The sequence below is a fragment of the Hemiscyllium ocellatum genome, chromosome 9 (assembly GCF_020745735.1).
Source record: "Hemiscyllium ocellatum isolate sHemOce1 chromosome 9, sHemOce1.pat.X.cur, whole genome shotgun sequence".
In the NCBI taxonomy this organism is placed as follows: domain Eukaryota; kingdom Metazoa; phylum Chordata; class Chondrichthyes; order Orectolobiformes; family Hemiscylliidae; genus Hemiscyllium; species Hemiscyllium ocellatum.
In genome coordinates this window covers 77,519,166-77,541,553 of record NC_083409.1, presented here as the reverse complement: position 1 = coordinate 77,541,553, position 22,388 = coordinate 77,519,166, and the positions used below count along the sequence as shown (strand labels likewise).

The 22,388-nt window shown below is 38.4% G+C and overlaps 1 protein-coding gene across 2 annotated transcripts in view; it reads right to left on the bottom strand.

Annotated features, from left to right (window-relative positions):
* plpp3 (phospholipid phosphatase 3) overlaps positions 1-22,388 on the bottom strand; it is a 152,735-nt gene that overhangs the window by 10,241 nt on the left and 120,106 nt on the right. For both annotated transcript variants that reach the window (XM_060829859.1, XM_060829858.1), the window contains exon 5: positions 13,986-14,162. In XM_060829859.1, coding sequence (XP_060685842.1) covers positions 13,986-14,162 — 177 coding nt within the window. The remainder of the gene's footprint in view (positions 1-13,985; positions 14,163-22,388) is intronic.

The window sequence follows — 22,388 nt, the reverse complement described above, 5'->3', positions numbered from 1 at the left end:
TCCCATAATCAGCCTCAACCTGAGAGCCACCAGTATGCAGAACTTAAGGGCATAAATATCAAGTGACATTACATGCTGACATCCTGTTCATGGTAGTGTGAAGGATAGAGATATTCACATCACCAAAGAACACCATGCAGGTGGTCTGTGCCAGACCACCTATTCTTATGGAAAGGTTCCTGGAGGGAAAGATCGTTGACCACAGGTCTATCAGCCAGTGGTCTACACTTAAATCTTAAGAGACCGTGCAGGTACAGGAGATGGTAGACCCTATAACGCAATTTTCTAAGAAGGCTTTCAACGTCATTGGGCAGACTACTTCATTGCCGGAACCTTCAAGCAAGCATCAAGGCTGACGAAGAAAAAGGCCTGGACCATCAGATCTCTTCATACACTCCTGAGACTCAAATCCTTTGCATGTTGCCCTTGACAAATCATCTTGGCAAAATATTCTCTTTGGTTTGCCACAAGTATTCTGGTCTTTTGGTGCAAAGAGTTGACCTTGGCCAAGAGCTGCAGACTTGCACATTCCAAAATCTGCAACTACATGCCTGAGAGAGGCATTAAAGCTTGAAACAGGCACTGCAAAGCTGCAATGAGCAGTACGTCACTGAGGCCTTTAGGTCACAGAACATCAAGAGGCTCCAAACTGTACTATCAAAATTATAATAAGGCATCTTAGAGGAGAACACAGTGTATGAAGAGAAGATCATTTCTATTGCACTTCCTGGAATTTTCAACTTGAAAGGTGTGGCCTTTGAGTTGTATGCCTGCCAAGGAATGCATATTGTAAATATTAAGAATATGAAATTGCATTGGAGCACCCAAGAGTGGATCATGCTGCATGAGACGAGTAGAATTTTATTGAACTCTAATTTTCATGTCAAAATATTTTATAATTAAACTGTTCTGAATTTTATGAATAAAGTATTTTTTCGGAAAGAAAATAGCCCCCAGTTTTCTAGTTCTCACTAGCACTGGCCCAGATACTTTGCCATGTACAGGCAAGGCTTATGGAAAACCTACTAAACAGCTGGCCAGTTCAGTTTTAATTCTTCCCAATAACATCAGTGCCCTTTCACATCACCCAAACACCTCACTGTTTTGTGCACTGGCTGAAACACATTCACAAATACTTAAACTATTTCACTAATACTTAATACTTTCAGTATCTTTCTTGCATTTACCAATTTATACATTTCTGGTTCTGAACAGTGGAGCAGATCAGAAGGAGCATTCAAACTAATAGCTGCATTCCATTTAATGCCAAACTTTCTCATATTAAAGAAGCTGCTTTTGAAGATCAATTTTCATACAGACAAAAGGTGTATTTAGGAACTTTTCTGCATGGAGTATAATCAGTTGTTTTCTGCTGTAAAGTACCAGTGATAACCATCAAACAGTCTTTAAAATGAATGTCAAGTGATCATTCCAAACAGCTAAGAGTAACGGGGCTCCCTTCCAACATCTGGGTGGTAAAAATGCATGAGTCAGCCTTTACAATTTGAGCTCTGGCGGAACAATACAGTGTCATGTAACAGAGAAAGACGAGAGGGTAAAGGTCACAGCTTACTACAGCATTAATAAGCAGTTGCAAAGTGCTCAGGAAGAATGTGCCTTTTAGTCAGGATATGATGATCTACAGATAAAAAAAATTCAGATTCGGTCAAATGAACCCAACCGATAATTAGATATTTATTAAAATGAAGAGGGTCTGACTTTCCTACACATGGCATGTATGTCCAGAAATGACAGTTTGGTTATGTGTTGAAATTTTGGACTTCTCATTTGCAGAGTCATTTTGAGAAATTTTGAGTCATTTATGCCTTGTATTTAACTAGATCAGAGGTTGGGAAAAGAAATCATAATCATGTTACTTCCAAACTTCGAACAGCCTGAAAGAATTGAAATACCTATATATCTGTTGGTTTTTTAAAAAAATTAATAATTTGAAAAAAGTGGTTCTTTAACAGTTTTAAGTAATTTGGTTTTGCATGTTTTGTTTTGGCGGGTTGTAATTAGATCTGACTCACCTCTTTCTCAAATAGGTTGAGCAGTCTTATTTCAGTCTAATGTACAAGCTGCTACTGAAAAGCTGAGACCTAAACACAATGAATATTTTGTTGCCTACTTCAGAGTTTTTTCATTGTCTTCTAATTATATGACCAAGAGCATGCAATTATTGTTGTCCACTCACTTTAAAAACCAAAAATCATGGACAACAGAAGAGGTGTATCCCACATGCTGGGAAAAGTAAATGACTTATAAGTCATGCACTCTCATTTACAAAAACTGCAACAAAAGGATCAATATCAAAGAATAACAGACAAAAAAAAATCCAAGTTCTATAATATTTAGAATGCCAACTATGGTTCAGTGAGTAGCATTCTCACTTTGGAGTTAGAAAGTTATGGGTTCAGGTCCCTCTAGGGATTTCAGCACATGAATCTTGGCTGATATGACAGTGCTGAGGGAGAGTTGCCACTTACTGAATGAAACATTAAACCAAAGCCCCATCTGTCCTCTCAGGTGGACATAAAGATCCCACAACTCTAGTTCAAATAATAGCATGCTAGTTAAGAACATAGAACACTTCAGCACAGGAACACCAGGTGCGGTGTCAACCATGATGCCATTCTAAACTAATCCCATTTGCCCGAAGAATGAATTAGAATAAATATGCACAAGCTCTCTTGCATTTTAGAAACTAGCTGCTTCATAACCTGGCTTGGCCACTTTGTGATTCTTTCCAATAATGAAGTGAAGCAGACAAGTCCTGAATTTGAAGAATGCCAATGAACTAGAGAATCCTATCCATGCAACACTTGGTTCATGGCACTATCAATTTAAAGATTCTTCCCCACCAACACCACTCCTACATGTCTCCCATCATCCCAATTATCCTAATTGCCAGAATGTATATTAATAACATATATTTACACTGCTGCCAATCCCTGACTCTGTCTCAGCTTCAATTTCCAGGGATGAGAAAGGAAACAATATATTGAAAGCAGCACAGTACTGATACAAATTAGAAAGGTTGATTCCACTGCAATTAAGAGTAATATATTCAAAACTGATTATTTAGTACTTTAAAGCAATCACTGCTGTTATTTCCTCAAAAGAAATGTCTCCTTCTACTTATAATTAATATATCACAGAAATTCTTTATTTAAAGGAAATGTAAATATATTTTTGCTAATCAAGGAAGATTTTTAAGCCAGAAACTCAGGTCTTTAAAAATGAGTAGAGACAATTAAACTGGTTCAGTCATTTATATAGAATAAATCAGTTTGAACATTTAAAACTTGTGCTGGCAAATTATTCGCATATGAATCATTCATTGGTGACAGATATTATCTTATTTTAAATAGGTTATTTCTAGGATTCTTAAAAATTCTTGTTTTTCAAGGAATTGCTATCCTAACCCAGGTTTACAAATATATATTTTCCACTAAGTTCAAATCTTAAACTTGTAAGCCCTTAATTCTAAAGTTTTTTAAGACAATCATTAAGTCTACATTCATCACATTCTTTCAACCGACTTTCAAGAGGGAAAAATTACTATATTCCCAGGCCAGAGGCATTGTGGATCACAGCCCTTGGAGATATACTTCAACATCTTCATGTGAATCATGGCTTCTCCAGCATTCAATCACTTTAATAGCTTCGCCATCAACCCCTTATTATCTTTTATTGTATCTTATATTGTATACAATAAGCTCCCTAGACCCTGAGCATTTGATTGTTCAGAGTCCTTTTAGTATATCGCCATCTTTGTAGTTTTTGGAGTTGGAGTTCAATTATCACCTTTTGTACTGGTGCATTCCATAGTAAGTATGTCAAAGAGTAATTATTGCTATTAAAAAACTATTTTATATTCACCTATTTTTCAGATGAAATAAGCATTCTTTAGGTCCTAACTAATTTTTGACTTATTACTAAACGTTGAAACATTCGTTGTATTTTCTTTAGCATTCACAAATAAATGAACAAACAGATCCTGTTTGCTTTTCTGTTCAGTATTTAGTAGTTAATTGAAAATGTTAATATTAATTCTGGTTGATTTCCCTTTTATTTCCCAATGTAACTTAAGATTTATTTCTTCTTAGTTATTTCATATTGGATTATTTATTCATCCATGTCTGCTTATGCTTGTTTTGATTCTATTTGCTAACCTTCTATTTGCATTCATTTCCATGTAGTATGCTTTAAAAGTATTCTATTTAGACTCAACTGGGGTTTTGTTCATTCCCTTTCCCAGTTAATTAAGTGGATCTGTTTTCTCATTCCATTAAAATTATCTTTTTAAAATTAAATGTTGGCCTTCAGATCACACTTAACATTTTAACTTAATATTTTAATATTAACTTAATATTTTCTAAAGATTCTATCATCCAAGGGTGGTACTATTAAAGTTCTCTAAATGTTACCTCAGACATTTATCAATTTCAAGTAAAGAAATTTAATAGATCTTGCAGCTTACTTCATATGTCAGATGATGCAGCAACATAGCACTTCCTAACTTGGATAAGAAGCCACTCTGGGATTCCTAATTTAAAAGTAATTGCCTAAAATTACTTATTAAAACAGACTACTACGTTTCATATACCCTTATCTATCAGATTAGAAAAGAATGAGGGAAGAAATACTTTGTATTTAAATCTCACTTTCCACAATCTCATACATCCCAAGGTACTTTACAGCTAACAACGTGCTGTAAAATGTAGTCACAGTTGTAATGTAGCCAATACTTACAGTAAGGTCCCACAAAAACCTTAACAACTAAGTAAATTGATTTTGTAATAGTGACTGTAAACAGATTATTTAATCATTATCACAATATATGAAAATTGGCTGTTGTTTTATCTACCTTAAAATATTGGCTGCATTTTCGGAAATGCTAAAATAAAAATGTTTAACTGAGACATTCTAAGGTTATAAAAGATGCAATGTAAGTGCAGTTTCTTTTAACATTTCTTCTCGTTTCTAATGTAAATATTGTCTAACTTCTTAATTGGAATCTCAAAACATCTAAACAGATCCTATAACCAACAGTGTATTGTAGAAGAATTAACACAAGTCCATCCACAGCAACATTTTGACCATAATGATCAAGAATTGTACAAAATGATTGTTATGACTAGGCTTTAAAGATTTGTCTTAAATTGTCTCTTTTGCTTTAAGGTAAAATAGAATGCCTTGAAACGGGCGAGAATGTAGTGTTGTGCTGAAGTCTACCAGGCAATAGCCATTATAACTAGGTTGCCATGGGAACAGGGGGAATCAGGAGAAGACCTATTGAAAACCAGATGCAGGCTTTAATATCTGAATACAAAGGAGAAGGCAGCTGTTCTTGCTGCTTGCAGACTCTGACTTTCAGAGGCAGTCAGACCGAAAACAGTGCTATGAAAGGTTGAAGAAAAGGACAGATTTTGGATTAATCACTAAATGGCATGCTGGTGAGGATGGAACTGCTTTTTGAAGGAACTTATCTTGTGGTGGAAAACTGAAAAGCAAAAAATCACGAGTGAATACCTTCCTGCTGGAAGTCCATTCAAATACTGAATGAAAAATAATTTGATTAAAAGGACAGTGGAAGATTGGGCAACAACATGGCTTGGGTGAATTGGCCAGGCTACATTGCCCATAGTGTTCAGGGATGTGTAGGTTAGAGGCATTATCAGGTGAAATGTAGAATAACAGGGTAGGGGTGTGGGTCTGGGTGGGATACTCTTTGGAGGGTCGGTGTGGACTTGTTGGGTTGAATGGCCTATTTCCACATTGTAGGGAGCTGATGACAGTGACTCAATGATTTATCCAGGTGGGACAGATGTGCCTAATCATTGTGAGAAATTCAGAAATTTAAATGCATTTCTATGTATCTGCTACGAATTTCCCATAGCTTATACATGGAGTGTGGGGTTTTCAGCTCTTAGGAATTTACTGGGGAATACACTTTAATGGTTTTTTTGCTTAATAAGTCATATTAGTCAATGTTGATTTTATTTTGTTTGTTACAGTAAAACCTTAAAGTGTGATATCTTATCATGTAAATTCTTTGAGGAAGTCATTGAAAAAATTATTTCTCTTTTACTACAACATCACAATATGTCAAACCAAGCACTCAGAGTCCCGAGTGATCCACACTGATTGATTAATGACGATTGCTGGTAGACATTATCTTTATACCAGATCTGGGTTGAATGCAAACTCACAAAACACATGATCCCAAGAGACCAAATCAACAGCGAAAGCAGTCCTGTTTTCCAATGATTTTTACTGTGAATAACAGGTCCCTAATACTACATGGCTTTCTGCAAAAGTGTTAAGTTTCACTAGGTATGATTCAAGATATAGCATCTACATACTTCGTCAATAAAGTGTAACACTCCACCACAATGGTGTTTGCCCTTATTTTCAATGGAATGAAACTCATTTACATTGTGGTTTTCTTAAATCTTGCAGATTTCCAAGTCTCTGAGCTGATCAATAAGGCACAGTATGTATCTAGCTGGCCAGTTCTGTTTCTGGTCAATATTAACTTCCAGGATGGCACTGGTAGGAGTAGTCTATAGGTCCTCTAACATAGCAGTAATAATTGACCTAATGTCAGGAGACTTGGTCGGACCCTGAGTGAAGAACTACCTAAGAAGGAAAGCCCCAGTAAAATTAGTGGATTTAAATTAGTAAAATCCCAGTCCAATACATTGTGTATACTTCAAAATTCAGGATAAGTATGAACGATACCTTCATTTCCATGTACTACTTTTTGAATAAAGAGTCACCGGATATAAAATATTAACTCTGCTTTCTTCCCACAGATGCTGCCAGGCCTGCTAAGTTTCTCCAGCAATTTCTGTTTTTATTTCAGATCTCAAGCATCCACGGTTCTTTGTTTTATTATATTGCTAATTTAAACTGGTATTTCTCACTGGGACATTATTAGATTGTGATTTGAAAGCTTTGAATTTAATCCAAGTGACCATGCTGTGAGTATTTGTACTGCTGCACCAACATTTTGCAATTTTGTGCAGACTTTCTAGGAAGTTCTAACCTAAAACAAAATGACAAAGATCTCTTTGCATTATCAACATTGTGACTGCATTCATCTGTTTCTAGTAAAGCATTTTCTAAGATTTTTTTTACGGAAGGTTTGTGAACAGAGCCAGCATTAATCATTTTCAGAAGTACTCCAGGTGAAGAACACACATAAGTGCATAGGAAAATGTTACTTGGAAGGGGAAGTAGATTTTGATTTGACATATTTTAGTTTCCTTTAAGATACAGTGTATTCTCTAGATGATATTATTGGTAGGAGGGTTTGGTTAAGAAAAAGAAGGAAGCATATGTAAGGTATAGACAGGATAGATCGTGTGAATCCTTAGAATGTAGAAAGGCAGTAGGAGTATACTTAAGAGGGAAATCAGGAGGGCAAAAAGGGGACATGAGATACTTTGGCAAATAGAGATAAGGAAAATCTAAAGGGGTTTTACAACTACATTAAGTACAAAAGGGCAACTAGGGAGAGAATAGGGCCCCTCAAAGATCAGCAAGGCAACCTTTGTGTGGAGCCACAGGAGATGGGGAAGACACTAAGCTAGTATTTTGCATCAGTGTTTACTGTGGAGAAGGACATGGAAGATATAGAATGTAGGGAAATAGACGGTGACATCTTGAAAAATGTCCATATTACAGAGGAGGAAGTGCTGGATAACTTGAAATGCATAAAAGTGGATAAATTCCCAGGACCTGATCAGATGTAGCCTAGAAGTATACGAAATAAGGTAGGTGAACTTGCAACGTGGGTTGGTACTTGGGAGTTCGATGTTGTGGCTATTATGGAGACATGGGTAGAACAGGGACAAGATTGGTTGCAGGTTCCAGGGTTTAAATGTTTTAGTAGGGTCGGGGTGGGGGTAAAAGAGGGGGAGGTGTGGCATTGCTTGTCAAAGATAGTATTACAGCAATGGAAAGGATGAGGAAGAAGACTTGCCATCTGAGGTAATTTGGGCTGAGCTTAGAAATAGGAAAGGTGAGGTCACCCTGTTAGGAGTTTTCTACAGGCCTCCTAATAGTCCTAGAAACGTAGAAGAAAAGATTGCGAGGATGATTCAGGAGAAGAGTGAAAGTAATAGGGTGGTTGTTATGGGAGACTTTAACTTTCCAGGTATTGACTGGGAAAGCGCTGAAAATGTGTTGCTGGTTAAAGCACAGCAGGTTAGGCAGCATCCAAGGAACAGGAAATTCGACGTTTCGGGCCAGAGCCCTTCGTCACTCATTGACTGGGAAAGCTATAGCTCGAGTACGTTAGATGGGTCGGTGTTTGTCCAATGTGTGCAGGAGGGTTTCCTGACACAATATGTAGACATGCCAACAAGAGGTGAGGCCATACTGGATTTGGTTCTGGGTAACGAACCAGGCCAGGTGTTAGAATTGGAGGTAGGTGAGCACTTTGGGGACAGTGACCACAATTCGGTGACTTTTACTCTAGTGATGGAGAGGGATAAGTGTGCACTACAGGGCAAGAGTTATAGCTGGGGGCAGGGAAATTATGATGCGGTGAGGCATAACTTCGGATGCATGGCTTGGAAAAGTAAGCTTCAAGGGAAGGGTGCAATCGATATGTGGAGCTTGTTCAAGGAGCAACTACTGAGTGTCCTTGATAAGTATGTACCTGTCAGGCAGGGAGGAAAGAGTCATGTGAGGGAGCCGTGGTTTAATAAGGAATTGGAGTCCCTTGTTAAAGGGAAGAGGGCGGCCTATGTAAAGATGAGGCGTGAAGGTTCAATTGGGGCGATTGAGAGTTATAAGGTAGCCAGGAAGGATCTAAAGAGAGAGCTAAGAGCAGCAAGGAGGGACATGAAAAGTCCTTGGTTGGTAGGATTAGGGAAAATCCAAAGGCTTTCTATAGGTATGCCAGCAATAAAAGGATGACTAGGGTAAGAATAAGTCCCGTCAAGGATAGTAGTGGGAAGTTGCATGTGGAGGCTGAAGAAATTGGGGAGACACTGAATGAATACTTTTCGTCAGTATTCACTCAGGAACAGAAAATTGTTGCCGATGTGAATACTGAGTCACAATTAATTAGAATGGATGGCTTTGAGATATGTAGGGAAGAGGTGTTGGAAATTCTGGAAAGGGTGAATGTAGATAAGTCCCCTGGGCCTGATGGCATTTATCCTTGGATTCTCTGGGAAGCAAGGGAGGAGATTGCAGAGCCATTGGCCTTGATTTTTATGTCTTTGTTGTCTACAGGAATAGTGCCAGAAGACTGGAGGATAGCAAATGTGGTACCCTTGTTCAAGAAGGGGAGTAGGGATAATCCTAGTAACTATAGGCCATTGAGTCTTACCTCTGTTGTGGGCAAAGTCTTAGAGAGAATTGTAAGGGATAGGATTTATGAACATCTGGATAGGAATAAGGTGATCAAGGATAGTCAGCACGGTTTTGTGAAGGGCAGGTCGTGCCTCACAAACCTTATTGAATTCTTTGAGAAGGTGACTAAGGAGGTAGACGAAGGTAAAGCGATAGATGTGGTGTATATGGATTTTAGTAAGGCGTTTGATAAGGTTCCCCATGGTAGGCTACTGCAAGAAATACGGAGGTATAGCATTAAGGGGGAGTTAGAAGTTGGATTAGGAATTGGCTGGCTGGAAAAAGACAGAGGGTAATGGTTGATGGTAAAGGTTCATCTTGGAGTGCAATTACCAGTGGTGTTCCGCAAGGATCTGTTTTGGGACCATTGCTGTTTGTCATTTTTATAAATGACCTGGAGGAGGGGCTAGAAGGTTGGGTGAGCAAGTTTGCGGATGATACGAAAGTCGGTGGAGTTGTTGACAGTGAGGAAGGAGGTGGCAGGTTACAGCGGGATATAGATAAGCTGCAGAGCTGGGCAGAAAGGTGGCAAATGGAGTTCAATGTAGCTAAGTGTGAAGTGATTCACTTTGGTAAGAGTAACAAGAAGATGGGGTACTGGGCTAATGGTCGGATACTTGGTAGTGTGGATGAGCAGAGGGATCTTGGTGTCCATGTACACAGATCTCTGAAAGTTGCCACCCAGGTAAATAGTGCAGTGAAGAAGGCATATGGCGTACTGGCTTTTATTGGTAGGGGAATTGAGTTCTGGAGTCCTGAGGTCATGTTGCAGTTGTATAAGACTCTGGTGCGGCCGCATCTGGAGTATTGTGTGCAGTTTTGGTCGCCATACTATAGGAAGGATGTGTAGGCACTGGAACGGGTATAGAGGAGGTTTACCAGGATGTTGCCTGGTATGTTAGGAAGATTGTATGAGGAAAGGCTGAGGCACTTGGGGCTGTTTTCATTGGAGAAAAGAAGGTTTAGGGGTGACTTGATAGAGGTGTACAAGATGATTAGGGGTTTAGATAGGGTTGACCATAAGAACCTTTTTCCACGTATGGAGTCAGATATTACGAGCGGGCATAACTTTAAATTAAGGGGTGGTAGGTATAGGACTGATGTTAGGGGTAGATTCTTTACTCAGCGAGTCGTGAGTTCATGGAATGCCCTACCAGTAACAGTGTTGGACTCTCCCTCTTTATGGGCATTTAAATGGGCATTGGATAGGCATATGGAGGAAAGTGGGCTAGTGTTAGTTAGGAGGGCTTGGATCAGCGCAACATCGAGGGCCGAAGGGCCTGTACTGCGCTGTATTTTTCTATGTTCTATATTCGATGTTCTAGAACTCTGTGGGAAGCTAGAAAAATGATGGTTGGGCCTCTTGCTGAGATATTTGTATCATCAATAGTCACTGGTGAGGTGCCGGAAAACTGGAGGTTGGCTAACATGGTGCCACTATTTAAGAAAGGTGGTAAGAACAAACCAGCGAACTATAGACCAGTGAGCCTGATGTCGGTGGTGGGCAAGTTGCTCGAGGGAATCCTGAGGGATAGGATGTACATGTATTTGGAAATGCAAGGACATGATTAGGGAAAGTCAACATGGCTTTGTGCAAGGGAAATCATGTTTCACAAACTTGATTGAGTTTTCTGAACAAGTAACAAAGAGGATTGATGAGGGCAGAGCAGTAGATGTGGTCTATATGGACTTCAATAAGGCGTTCGACAAGGTTCCCCATGGGAGATGGGTTAACAAGGTTTGATCTCATGGAATACAGGGAGAACTCACCATTTGTATACAGAACTGGCTCAAAGGTAGAAGACAGAGGGTGGTGAAGGGTTGTTTTTCAGACTGGAGGCCTGTGACCAGTGCCACAAGGATCAGTGCTGGCCCACTACTTTTTGTCATTTATATAAATGATTTGGTTATGAGCATAAGAGGTATAGTTAGTAAGTTTACTGATGACTCCAAAACTGGAGGTGTAGTGGACAGCAAAGAAGGTTATCTCAGATGACAACGGAATCTTGATCAGATGGGCCAATGGGCTGAAGAATGGCAGATGGAATTTAATTTAAATAAATGCGAGGTGCTGCATTTTGGCAAAGTAACTTTTAGCAGGACTTATACAGTTAATGGTGAGGAGTGTTGCTGAACAAAGAGACCTTGGAGTGCAGGTTCATAGCTCCTTGAAAGAAGTGTCGCAGTTAGATATGATAGCGAAGAAGGTGTTTGGTATGCTTTCCTTTATTGGTCAGAGTATCGAGTATAGGAGTTGCAACCTCATGTTGCGGCTGTACAGAACATTGGTTAGGCCACTTTTGGAATATTGCATGCAATTCTGGTCTCCTTCCTGTCAGAAGGATGTTGTGAAACTTGAAAGGGTTCAGAAAAGGTTCACAAGGATGTTACCAGGGTTGGAGGATTTGAGCTATAGGGACAGGTTGAATACACTGGAGTTGTTTTCCCTGGAGTGTTGGAGGCTGAGGGGTGACCTTACAGAGGTTTACAAAATTATGAGGGGCATAGATAGGATAAATAGTCAAAGTCTTTTCCCTAGGGTGGGTGATTCCAGAATTAGAAGGCATAGGTTTAGGATGAGAGGGAAAAGATATAAAAGAGACCTAAGGGACAACGTTTTCACGCAGAGGGTGGTACATGTATGGCATGAGCTGCCAGAGGAAGTGGTAGAGGGTCATAGAATTACAACATTTAAAAGGCATCTCAATGGGTATATGAATAGGAAGGGTTTGGAGGGATATGGCCCAGGTGCTGGCAGGTGGGACTAGATTGGGTTGGGATATCTGGCTGGCACGGACGAGTTGGACCAAAGGGTTTGATTCCATGCTGTACATCTCTATGACTCTGTGATTTGGTAACTGTACTCAGGTTGCCCCATCATCTTGAATTGCAGCTACTCCTTTTATAAAGGTCTGAAAAGAATATGAATATAAAATCAGGAGCTATTTATGGTACAACAGTCAGATCTTTATTTCTGCAACCAGTTGCCAAGTCTTATTCAACAACACCTTCCCAATCTGCAGTTTCAGCCACCTAGATGAGCAAGGACAGCATACACAAAGGAATGCCACCATATATACATTTCCCTCCAAGCTACACAGTATCCTGACTTGGAACTATAACATCATTCCTTTGCTGTCACTTCCAAAATCTGGAACTCCCTCCTTGCAGCACTGTGACAGTGCCCAAATAGCACAGGGAGTATTGAGATTTTAAGAATGAGGCTGCCAACCCCTTCTTCAGGGGCATATGGGTGAGGCAAAAATGTTGATGATGCTCATTTTGCATGAATGAAGAAAATAAAACTTACTTGCATGAAAATAATCAAAGCAACATTGTTCCATATTTCCAACTGTCTTTGAGGGTTAAAGGGATAAAATGACCTCTTGTAACAAGACAAAAACTCTCATTTCAGGATAAATATGGCTCATGCAGTGCAGTGCCTCTGGTAGGTATTAAGATCTGTTTTCATAATCACTCCCAAGTTTAGTTTTGAAGAACTATTCCCTTCTAATAGCTGAGTCCAGGGAATGCAGTATGTCCAATGATGATCTGTGCAAAAGCTTCAAGGTGAAGTGAGGCTTCAGTATTGACTGGGTGGACATTAAAAAATGGACCTAAAGTGCAGTTGTAAAGCATATATGCCTAATGTAAAATTTAATTCGGAGGTCCTAATTGTCTTTCATACTGAAAGTTTTCTTCTGCATTGACCTACTGTCATTATCTGTGCTTTGCAGGTATCCCAGTGGACTACATCTTGCAAATTTGACTTGTGGAGCTTCACATTGTATGTGTTTAATCAATATACCACACAACTCCTTAACCTTGTAATGTGTGTTCCAATATCTGATCAGTGAATTGAAATATTCTTATCCAAACAATCTTAGAAAAGCTGAGAGTTTAAATGGATAAAGTGCAGTTTTCCACTGCAACTGAGTGTACAATAAATTAGCTACGCACTTCTTCATTGTGGAAAAAAAATGACTTATTGGTTGTAACTAAATATTATTATTTCACGTAGATATTCCAACTCAACTGAAACCACATCAAAGTGTCTGCACTTTGGCGTGCTTGTTGGTAATATCTGACTCACAAACCTTTTCAGTTCACTACTAAAGAACTAAAGGAAAGATTAAAATTATATCAACAAAACCTAAAGGTTACCGCTGTGATTTTGATCACTGAACCAAAGAAAAAGGCAGCTGACAAGTTTTAATCCATGCCACATGATTTCCTTTCAGAATTGCCTTTCTCCATTCTGTGGTATAAATTATAGTCTTGCAGTAAAATGAGTATAGATGTACCCTCCAAATGTAATGCTGACCTCAACCAAACGAAACTGTAATGAAATGTTCCCCAAGCATGATGAGTGCACATTCTTGAACCAACAGTATTTTCTCACAGAAAAAAATTGGCAGGTAGAACTGGAGTAGGTAATAATTTCCACTTTCCACATTTCCTCTGTTCTCCGTTCTCAGGGAGCTGTGATTGCTAAGTTCAGAGTCAGAATTGAATCTTGACTCATGGTCACTGAGGAACTGCTTTAAACTCTAAAAAAAACGATTCTACTGAGAAAGGATTGCAAAATGCAATGACATCACACTTACAATGAAATAAGCCACCAGGGCCCCCTGCACAAAGCCAGCCAAAACATCTGTGGGATGATGCTTATGGTCCGAGACTCGAGACAACCCAGTGTAAAAAGCCATCATCACCAGTGTGAACTGGAGCAGAGGTCGAAGGAGCCTGCCTCCCCTCCATGTGAACCGGGCCTGTAGATAAAACTGAAGACATGAAGAGAGAGACAATTACTTTCCAAATAAATATTACGCCTCAAATCTCATAGCTTTTAATATCATCATAAAATACACTATACATTAAAGAAGTTTCAAAATGCTGACAAGTAGCACATGTGGACATTAAAACACAAATGTCATGAAATTGGATAAGATACAACTAGCCCACACTGCATTTACATTTCATACTACTTGCTTAATACCATGGGTGCAGCACACAATTAGAACTAAGTATGCTGCTGAGTGGCTGCACACCTGAGCCCACGTGTAAATGCAGGAGAGGCTGGCATCACTAAAATGAGGCTGCAATACTAAAGCCAGCTTGGGCCTCTTAGAAGAAAAGGGTATTTCGGCTAGAGCACCATTTTGCTGGAAGTGCTGGGAAAACAGTGCTCATGTAGGAAGAGCACACACCAGTTGTGCAACAAGGCAAAATGCATGCACCAAGGTTCTCCTGGAGTTTGGAGTTGATGGCGAAGAAAAGTGTTCTACCAACAGAGAAACTGATAAGTGCCAACTGCTAGCTGGAGAACTGATTAGAGCCCTGCATGGTCACGTGTCAGAAAAGTCTGCTGCATCTTGAAACACTCAGGCACTTCACAGTCCAGCAGCAGGCCTTCACTTGGAAACAAAGGAGCACAAGTTCCACTCAGCTAGGGAAGCCATTGGCCTTTCCACAAGGACAGATTTCAGAACACTGAGCAAAGATACATTCTAGTGAGAAAGAAACACTCTAGCAGAGGGTGGACCATCCATGTCAAACCAAAGATAGCATTCAAATAAAAGACAAAAACAAGCTATTCCAGATAGATTAGAGGGAAGTCAGAAGATTGGACATAATATATAATACAGCGAAGAAAACAAACGAAACTAAAATGAGGTAAAACATTACAGTACTGGAGAAAGCCGGCTAGGAACATAAAAACATACAATAATAGTTTTTCTACAGGTATTTAAACAGTATGTGAGTAAGTAAAGATAGCATTAATCCTCTAGAGTGTGTGTCTGGGGGATTACAGAAGGAAAATAAGGAAATAACAAATATTGAATAGATCTTTTGAACTTATCTTCAATGTACCAATGTATAAATAACATTCCCAACATAATTGTAAATCAAAAGATAAAACAGAGGGACGATTGTCAAACAATTACAATCATTAGGGAAAAGGTGCTGCCAAAACATTTAGAACTAACAGTGGATAAGGCCCCAGCTCCAGACAGATTTCATCCAAGTGCCTTAAAAGAAGTAACTGCTGAGATAGTGGATTTACTCACTTTCATTCTCCAAACTTCCCTAGATTCTAGAAAAGTCAAAGATTTGAAAATAACAAATGTAGTTCCCCTATTCACAAAAGATTTAAACATAAACTAGGAAAATAAAAGACTGTTAATCTAACAACTGTTATAGGGGAAATGACAGAATCTATTGTTAAGAAATTTTAGCCAGGGACTTAAAAGTCAAATTGTAATCAGGCAGAGACAATATGGTTTTGTGAAAGAGAAATGGTATTTGATCTATTTATTAGAGTTCTTTGAGGAAGTCACAAGCAATATTGATAAAGGAAAATCTTATGGATACGCTGTATTTAAGATATCCAGCAGGTATTTGATAAGGTGCCACATCAAGAGTCACTATACAAAATCCATAGTGTACAGAATAATATATTAGCCTGCATAAAGGATTGGCAAGATGTAATAAGTGGATTGGACTAGTGCTTCATATTTGCAATTTATTTCGCAATTTCAATAACTTGGATGAAGTATACAGCTGCTAAATTTGCAACTAGGTAGAAGAGTAAATTAGGAACAATGTGAAGGAATCTACAGTGGGATACAGATAGGTTATGTAAGTAGACAAAAAAAATTGGCAGATGCACTATAATATTGAAAAATGTGAACATTTCCACTTTCACTAGGAAAATCCGGATGTGTGTACAGTGATTAGGAAGTCAAAGGGAATGTTGATATTTATTAAAAAGGGAATGGAATATAAAATTATGGGATGTTTTTCTACAGTTGCACAAAGCTTTGGTGAGAGCACCATCTTTTGTTTTGGTCTCCTTATTTAAGAAAGAACAATAGATCAGAAGCAGCTCAGAGAATGTGTACTCAACTGATCCAGGGATCAGGAATTAACGTGTGAGAAAAGACTGGAAGGGTTAAGCTGTATCCATTGGAATTAAGAAGAATGAAAGGTGTGCTTATTGAAATATCAGATCCTCTGGGCACTTGACAGGGTGGAAGCCAACAGGATGTTTTCTCTTGTCGAAGAGGCTAGAATTAGGGTACACTGTTTAAAAATAAGACGTTTCCTGTTTAAGGTGGAGTTGAAGAGAACCTTTTCTTTCCTGAAAGTCATGAGTTTGTGGAACACTCTTCCTCTGAAAGCAATGAAGACAAAATCACTATATCTTTTTGAAGTTAAGGTAGATGCATTCTTGACTAACAAGGAAATCAAAGGGTATCAGTGATAATTGAAAAAGTGAGGTTGAAGTCATGATATTATTGAATAGTGAAGCAGGCCAGAAGGGATGTGTCAGGTACAACACCCATCCAAAAGCTCAAAATGTGGATGGACCCAAGCACAGATTAGCAATCCCTGGAAGGTGATCGCTGAGTAGGGGAGTGATTCTTGGCAGGCCCCCTTCCTTCTCAATGTCAGATGCCAGTATCTTTTCACAAAGGACCCCAACTCACCACAATCCCCTTCTCCTGAGATCAACAAACAACTCCACATTCCAAACAAAAACTCGAATATTAGACTTGCCAGCACATCAACGATCCTAGATTTGAATACGTATCTGCATACTACTTTTGGATTTAGTTTATATATTTGGTTTGTCATCATCAGGATGATTCATTTCATATTTTTTTGGACACAATATTTTAATTTCTCTTCATCACCATTCCTGCCAAATGCTTATTTATTTGGCTAAGACCTCCTAGCTACATTAATCAGCTCCATGACTGACTGACAGAAAACATATATACACAGCCTGATTAGTTCTTCAGGATCCAAAAAGTTTTCACCCTGGAGACAGACTCCTTCATTCTGATGCATTCCATGAACCTCTCCATATTGTACTCAGATACAATGAGAACTAGAATTAAAAAACTAGGCTTTGATGTGTTATAGTACACTGACTCGACTAGTTATTGTAATAACAACATCTCAATCAAACTAAACCAAGAACAGTCAGGTCTCAGTGTTCACACATCATTTAAACAGTCATAGACCTGAAAGAACAGCTTAATCTGGGTAATTTCATTTTCAAGTGCTGATGATCAAAAATTAAATATGTGTTCAGATTGAATTCAATAAACATTGAGGATAACATTTAACATGAACCTAACTTGAACAGCCGAACGACAATATTGATATTAGTGGGTACAATCACTATAACAGCGTTTAATAAGCAAATTAACAAAAAACATTTCCATAAAACTGCAACAGATATTTCCATCATCTTCTCACAATATCGTTTGTGCAATCAATTCCTGTTCATATCAATGGAGTATTTTAACTGCATATATAATAACTTGAGATCTAATCTAAAATTAAGTAATCTGGATCGAACAGAAAATTGTAAACAGCATCGCAACTGCATGTTATCATCCAGACATGTGGAGTGCATGCCTTTTATGTATATCTTCTATATTCCTACCAACAATAACACACCAAATAGAAGCATCTATTTATACAGCACCTAGAGCTTTATGAAACATCCTCTTCAAAGGAGCATTAATAAGGGTATCCACTTTTACAGACAATTTAAAAGGAAAGATCACAAGAAAATCCATGCATTTTTTACAGTATGATCATTAAGAACTGATTATCACTCAGAGCATGTTATGTTAATACAATTAGATTTCAATACATGAAAAGAAACCATTAAGGGGCTCTGGGCCAGAATGTCTGGTTTTCAGCCACACTTACATGGAGGTGTGTCATAAAATGTCCAAACTCGCGAATTAAAGTGATTTTTATAAAAAAGATACCATTCAAGAACTTGTAAAGAATAAGAGAGTAAACAATTAAGAAACTCCCACTGCAATTTCATTAGTTGAATAACTGGAAATTGCAACATAAAACAATGGAATTGAAATGGTTACTTGCTTAATCAAAATACAATATATCCAGGGTAGTATTTGAGAAAACCCTCTACGACGATCTTTATGTAAAGCAACCATTTACAAACTACACTACATTTTACTTTGCTTTAATTAGCTATTGGATGGTTGGAACCTCAAGAAATAATTCAATGGAGTTGTAGGATTGGTTCAATTTCTCATCCTTCCAGATGAACCATGCAGTCATGGGTTGGTGCTGGGTTGAAATTAGCCAACTCAAGGAATGCACAAGAACTGGAGGATAAATTCTTCAATAACATGCCATAGACTTCCTATCTGGCAAGCAAGTGGCCAATATGTCTTTCTTCTACATTGTCTATGTTGCTCAGGAAAACCAATGGAGTACGGTAGAAGGGTAGACCTGGGAGTCAAGACCATAGAGGAAACACCAAGCTTCCACAGACAGAGTTTGATGAATACTGATGGCTCCACTCAGGAAATCACTCTTGAACATATTTTTGCAGATAATCTTTAAAGGAAAAGGTCATTCATTAATCATTATCTTGAAACATTCCTTCAATGTAACATTGTTATTTAACACAAGGCCAATTGCTAGCTTAATGTTGCCAGTCTACATTACAAGTTACTTGCCATCATTAACTTCCACAGCTGTAGCTACAGATTGCAGCTGAGAACATTCGATTCTTTACACCAAGTGATCTCAAAGAAAATGCACAAATTTGATCGAGCTCTAAGTTCAATACAGACTTTCTTTGTGTTTACAAAACAAATTTAATCAAGCTTTAGCTCGGTTCTACCAAACAATCCCTATTTGGAATATTTCCATTTCCATTCTCAGATTTACCTACACCCTTATGCCTCATTAGGTCAACAGTCTTTGAATTACATAACATCTCTCAGTAAAAGTACTGATAAAAGCCACTCAGAACAGAACAAATATTAGGCTGAAATTGAAGAAAAAAGTGGCAAAAATGGCTAATTTTGCAAGTATGTTTGGACATGCTTGGACTTAAAGTCATTTAATTTTGCAAGTAAATGACTTTAAGTCCAAGCATGTCCAAACATATAATAGCTTTGGGTGATTTTTCAGGCACATGTAGTAAGGTCCTTGCATATGTTAATCGGGGGATCCTTGCATGTTTTAGTACTCCTCTGAGAAACTGGGCTGCCTTGTTCAAACAGGTGCTGGATTTGCAAGATCAGGGTTTCCTGGCCACAACAGGCATTGATTCTCACTTAAGTTATTGAGAGATAAGACCCAATTTTGGGCTGGTTTCAGGCCTCGCAGTTCGAATTGTGCAGACAAACTTTTGGCCTAGTTTCTCTTTTTGTTTATTTTAATTTTACAGTTAAGGAACACCCATGTGAAAATCCTTGTGTGGGCAGAATTCCCACAAGTTTGATAACTATGAGCTCAAGCACTGCTGTGATGCACAAACGGTTAGTCTTTCATGCCATTAATATATGGTAACAGCAACCAAAAATAAACAAAGCACGCTGCTTCAACAGCCAATGGTTACTGAATTGAGAGCTTCACGACATGCTTTGAGCTTTAAGTACAAAGATTAAACTAAGCAACACGCAACAATCCTACTATTGAGATGCAACGACCTTTGCAGTTCAGCTGGAGGGGGAAGGGACATTCTGTGGATAAAGAATTTGTTTCACAGCTGCTTTCTCATAGACTACAGGATAGCTCCTCCTTGCCAGTTCCTGTGGAAACATGGGGACACAATGGGAAGAGGTAACAGGAAGCACAAATCATGTGAACAGAGGTAGTTTCGCAAACATACAGGCAAGAGACCACAACTTCTGGAAACCACTTCAGCAAATTACTGCCTTCCTGTACAAGCTGGAGGAAGAGGCAGGCATATAACGAAGACCAGTATGTTTTAGATGTCCCTACCCACAATGGGGAAGATTACTTGTTACATTAATGAATAATTCTGGTTAAAAAAAGAAAGAGACCTTCTATCTCAAAACATTGAGAACTATTAACCATTATTTAATGGGTAACGATGCATGTCTAAAGAATTTATGGTTAATCCTTTGTATTTGTTCTATGAACAGTAACTTAACCTTTTTTTGCGGCTGCTTGCACTCCATGCAATCTCTGAGTAATTAAGAATATTTTCTTAAATATTCTTAAATTCTAAAAATTCTAACGAATACAGAAGGCCAAGTGTGATCTGCATTTTTAAACTGTTTGTTTCAGGATAACAGTCAATTCAAGATTTTTTTTAATGGAACCTCTGCCTTTACAGTATGTAAAAATATTTAAAGTCTTTAGGATATATAGTTTTAGTGGTTCCCTCATGGTTTTGCTAACCTGAAGGCAGAGAAAATGCAATATACTGTAGCATGGACTCACCAATTCCCAACAAATGCACAGGCCTCCCTGTTCATCTGTACTCCTCCTCCAGCACCAAACCAATGAGTCAGTACTCACTTCTCTCTTGATGTTCTTCTCATTAGTTTACACTCAATATTACTGCATTACTCTAAAAGTGGCACTAAAAGCAATAGCCTGGTTCACATAATAAGGGCTCACAGGCCACTTAGAAAGTTCAGTCAGCCTCTCATCAATTGGTAGGAGAAAATGAGGACTGCAGATGCTGGAGATCAGAGCTGAAAATGCGCAGCAGGTCAGGCAGCGTCCAAGGAGCAGGAGAGTCGACATTTCGGGCATGAGCCTTCCTGAAGAAGGGCTCATGCCCGAAACGTCGACTCTCCTGCTCCTTGGATGCTGCCTGACCTGCTGCGCTTTTCCAGCAACACATTTTCAGCTCTAATCAATTGGTATCTCAATTAGGTTAATAAGCAACACTCTTATAAGAAAATAAAACAAAGTATTGCGGATGCTGGAGATCTGTAACAAACAAAACTAGAAAGTGCTGAAGAAACTCAGTGGGTCTTCTCTATGAAGAGAAAACAGCGTTAATGTTTCAAGTCCAGCGGCTCTTCCTCAGAACACACTGCTTGTCGGTGGATTACTGCTTCATGCCCAACTCGCCTTGGTGAAAATTGCTGGGAGACCAGACTGTGACAGGGAACTGACATACCAACTGGCACAGGAAATTCCATGTCTGTGTCACTCTGTTCCCACCCCCAAACTTTGGAATCAAAACCTTGATTGAAGTTTCATTATAGGACAAAGTTTAAATTTGGAATGCTCCAAACAGATTTTTTTAAATGGAATTGAATATCAATTCACATATCTACAACAAAATAAAAATCTTTCATCTGACAGCATTTCCAGCATTCTCCCATTATTATAAATTCCAACAGCTGTATTTATAATGGAAATTGCCCTTATAAAATTGACACATTTTAATTACTCTTTCCTATCAAGATATCACCTCAACTTTCAACTCCTCAGCCTACACTAAACAAACTCACATTTCAATTGACAGTATTCTAATTCACAATGATATTTGCTATTTAGTTACAAGAAGTAAAACCAAATCAGACCATTTTACAAAAAGCAAGGTTATGATGTCTAAATGAGAACTGAGTTATACCTCCACACCCTGCACAAACCATCCCCTACTCCATAACTTTGATTCACATAGAAGCTATATTTAGTTTTGGCTTTCCATATGTAATGCCATAGGGAATAGACTATTATCACATAAATTGTATACCTCTGTTCAGTGTATGTAATCCACAGCAAACAACTCTGGAATTGCATTGTGTTTATGTACAAGCCAAGTTATTCAACCCAGGCAGATTTTACAATGAAAACTCTCACCCCTGGAATAAGGACCACCCCTGGACTTGTTGCAAACTAAGTGATTTTCATGAAGGTGAATATAATTTGTTAAATTACACCAGCTCCAAATTAAACATGAGCTCTTAACATTTCAGTTAATGTTTTCTAATTAGTCCCCCGTTATTTTCAAAGCCTGGCTATATTCTCCCCCATTGAAAGTTTATAAAAATATGCATTCTGTGAATTTTTAATTAATGAGTATTAAAAGCTAGAATTAAGGTTAGGTTGTGTCAATCTCAAATTTTCTGCAACTGGATATCTGACAAGTTACTTTGAAATTTACCCCAATAATCTCAAATAACAAATTATCATAGAATCCCTACAGTGTGGAAACAGGCCATTTAGCCCAA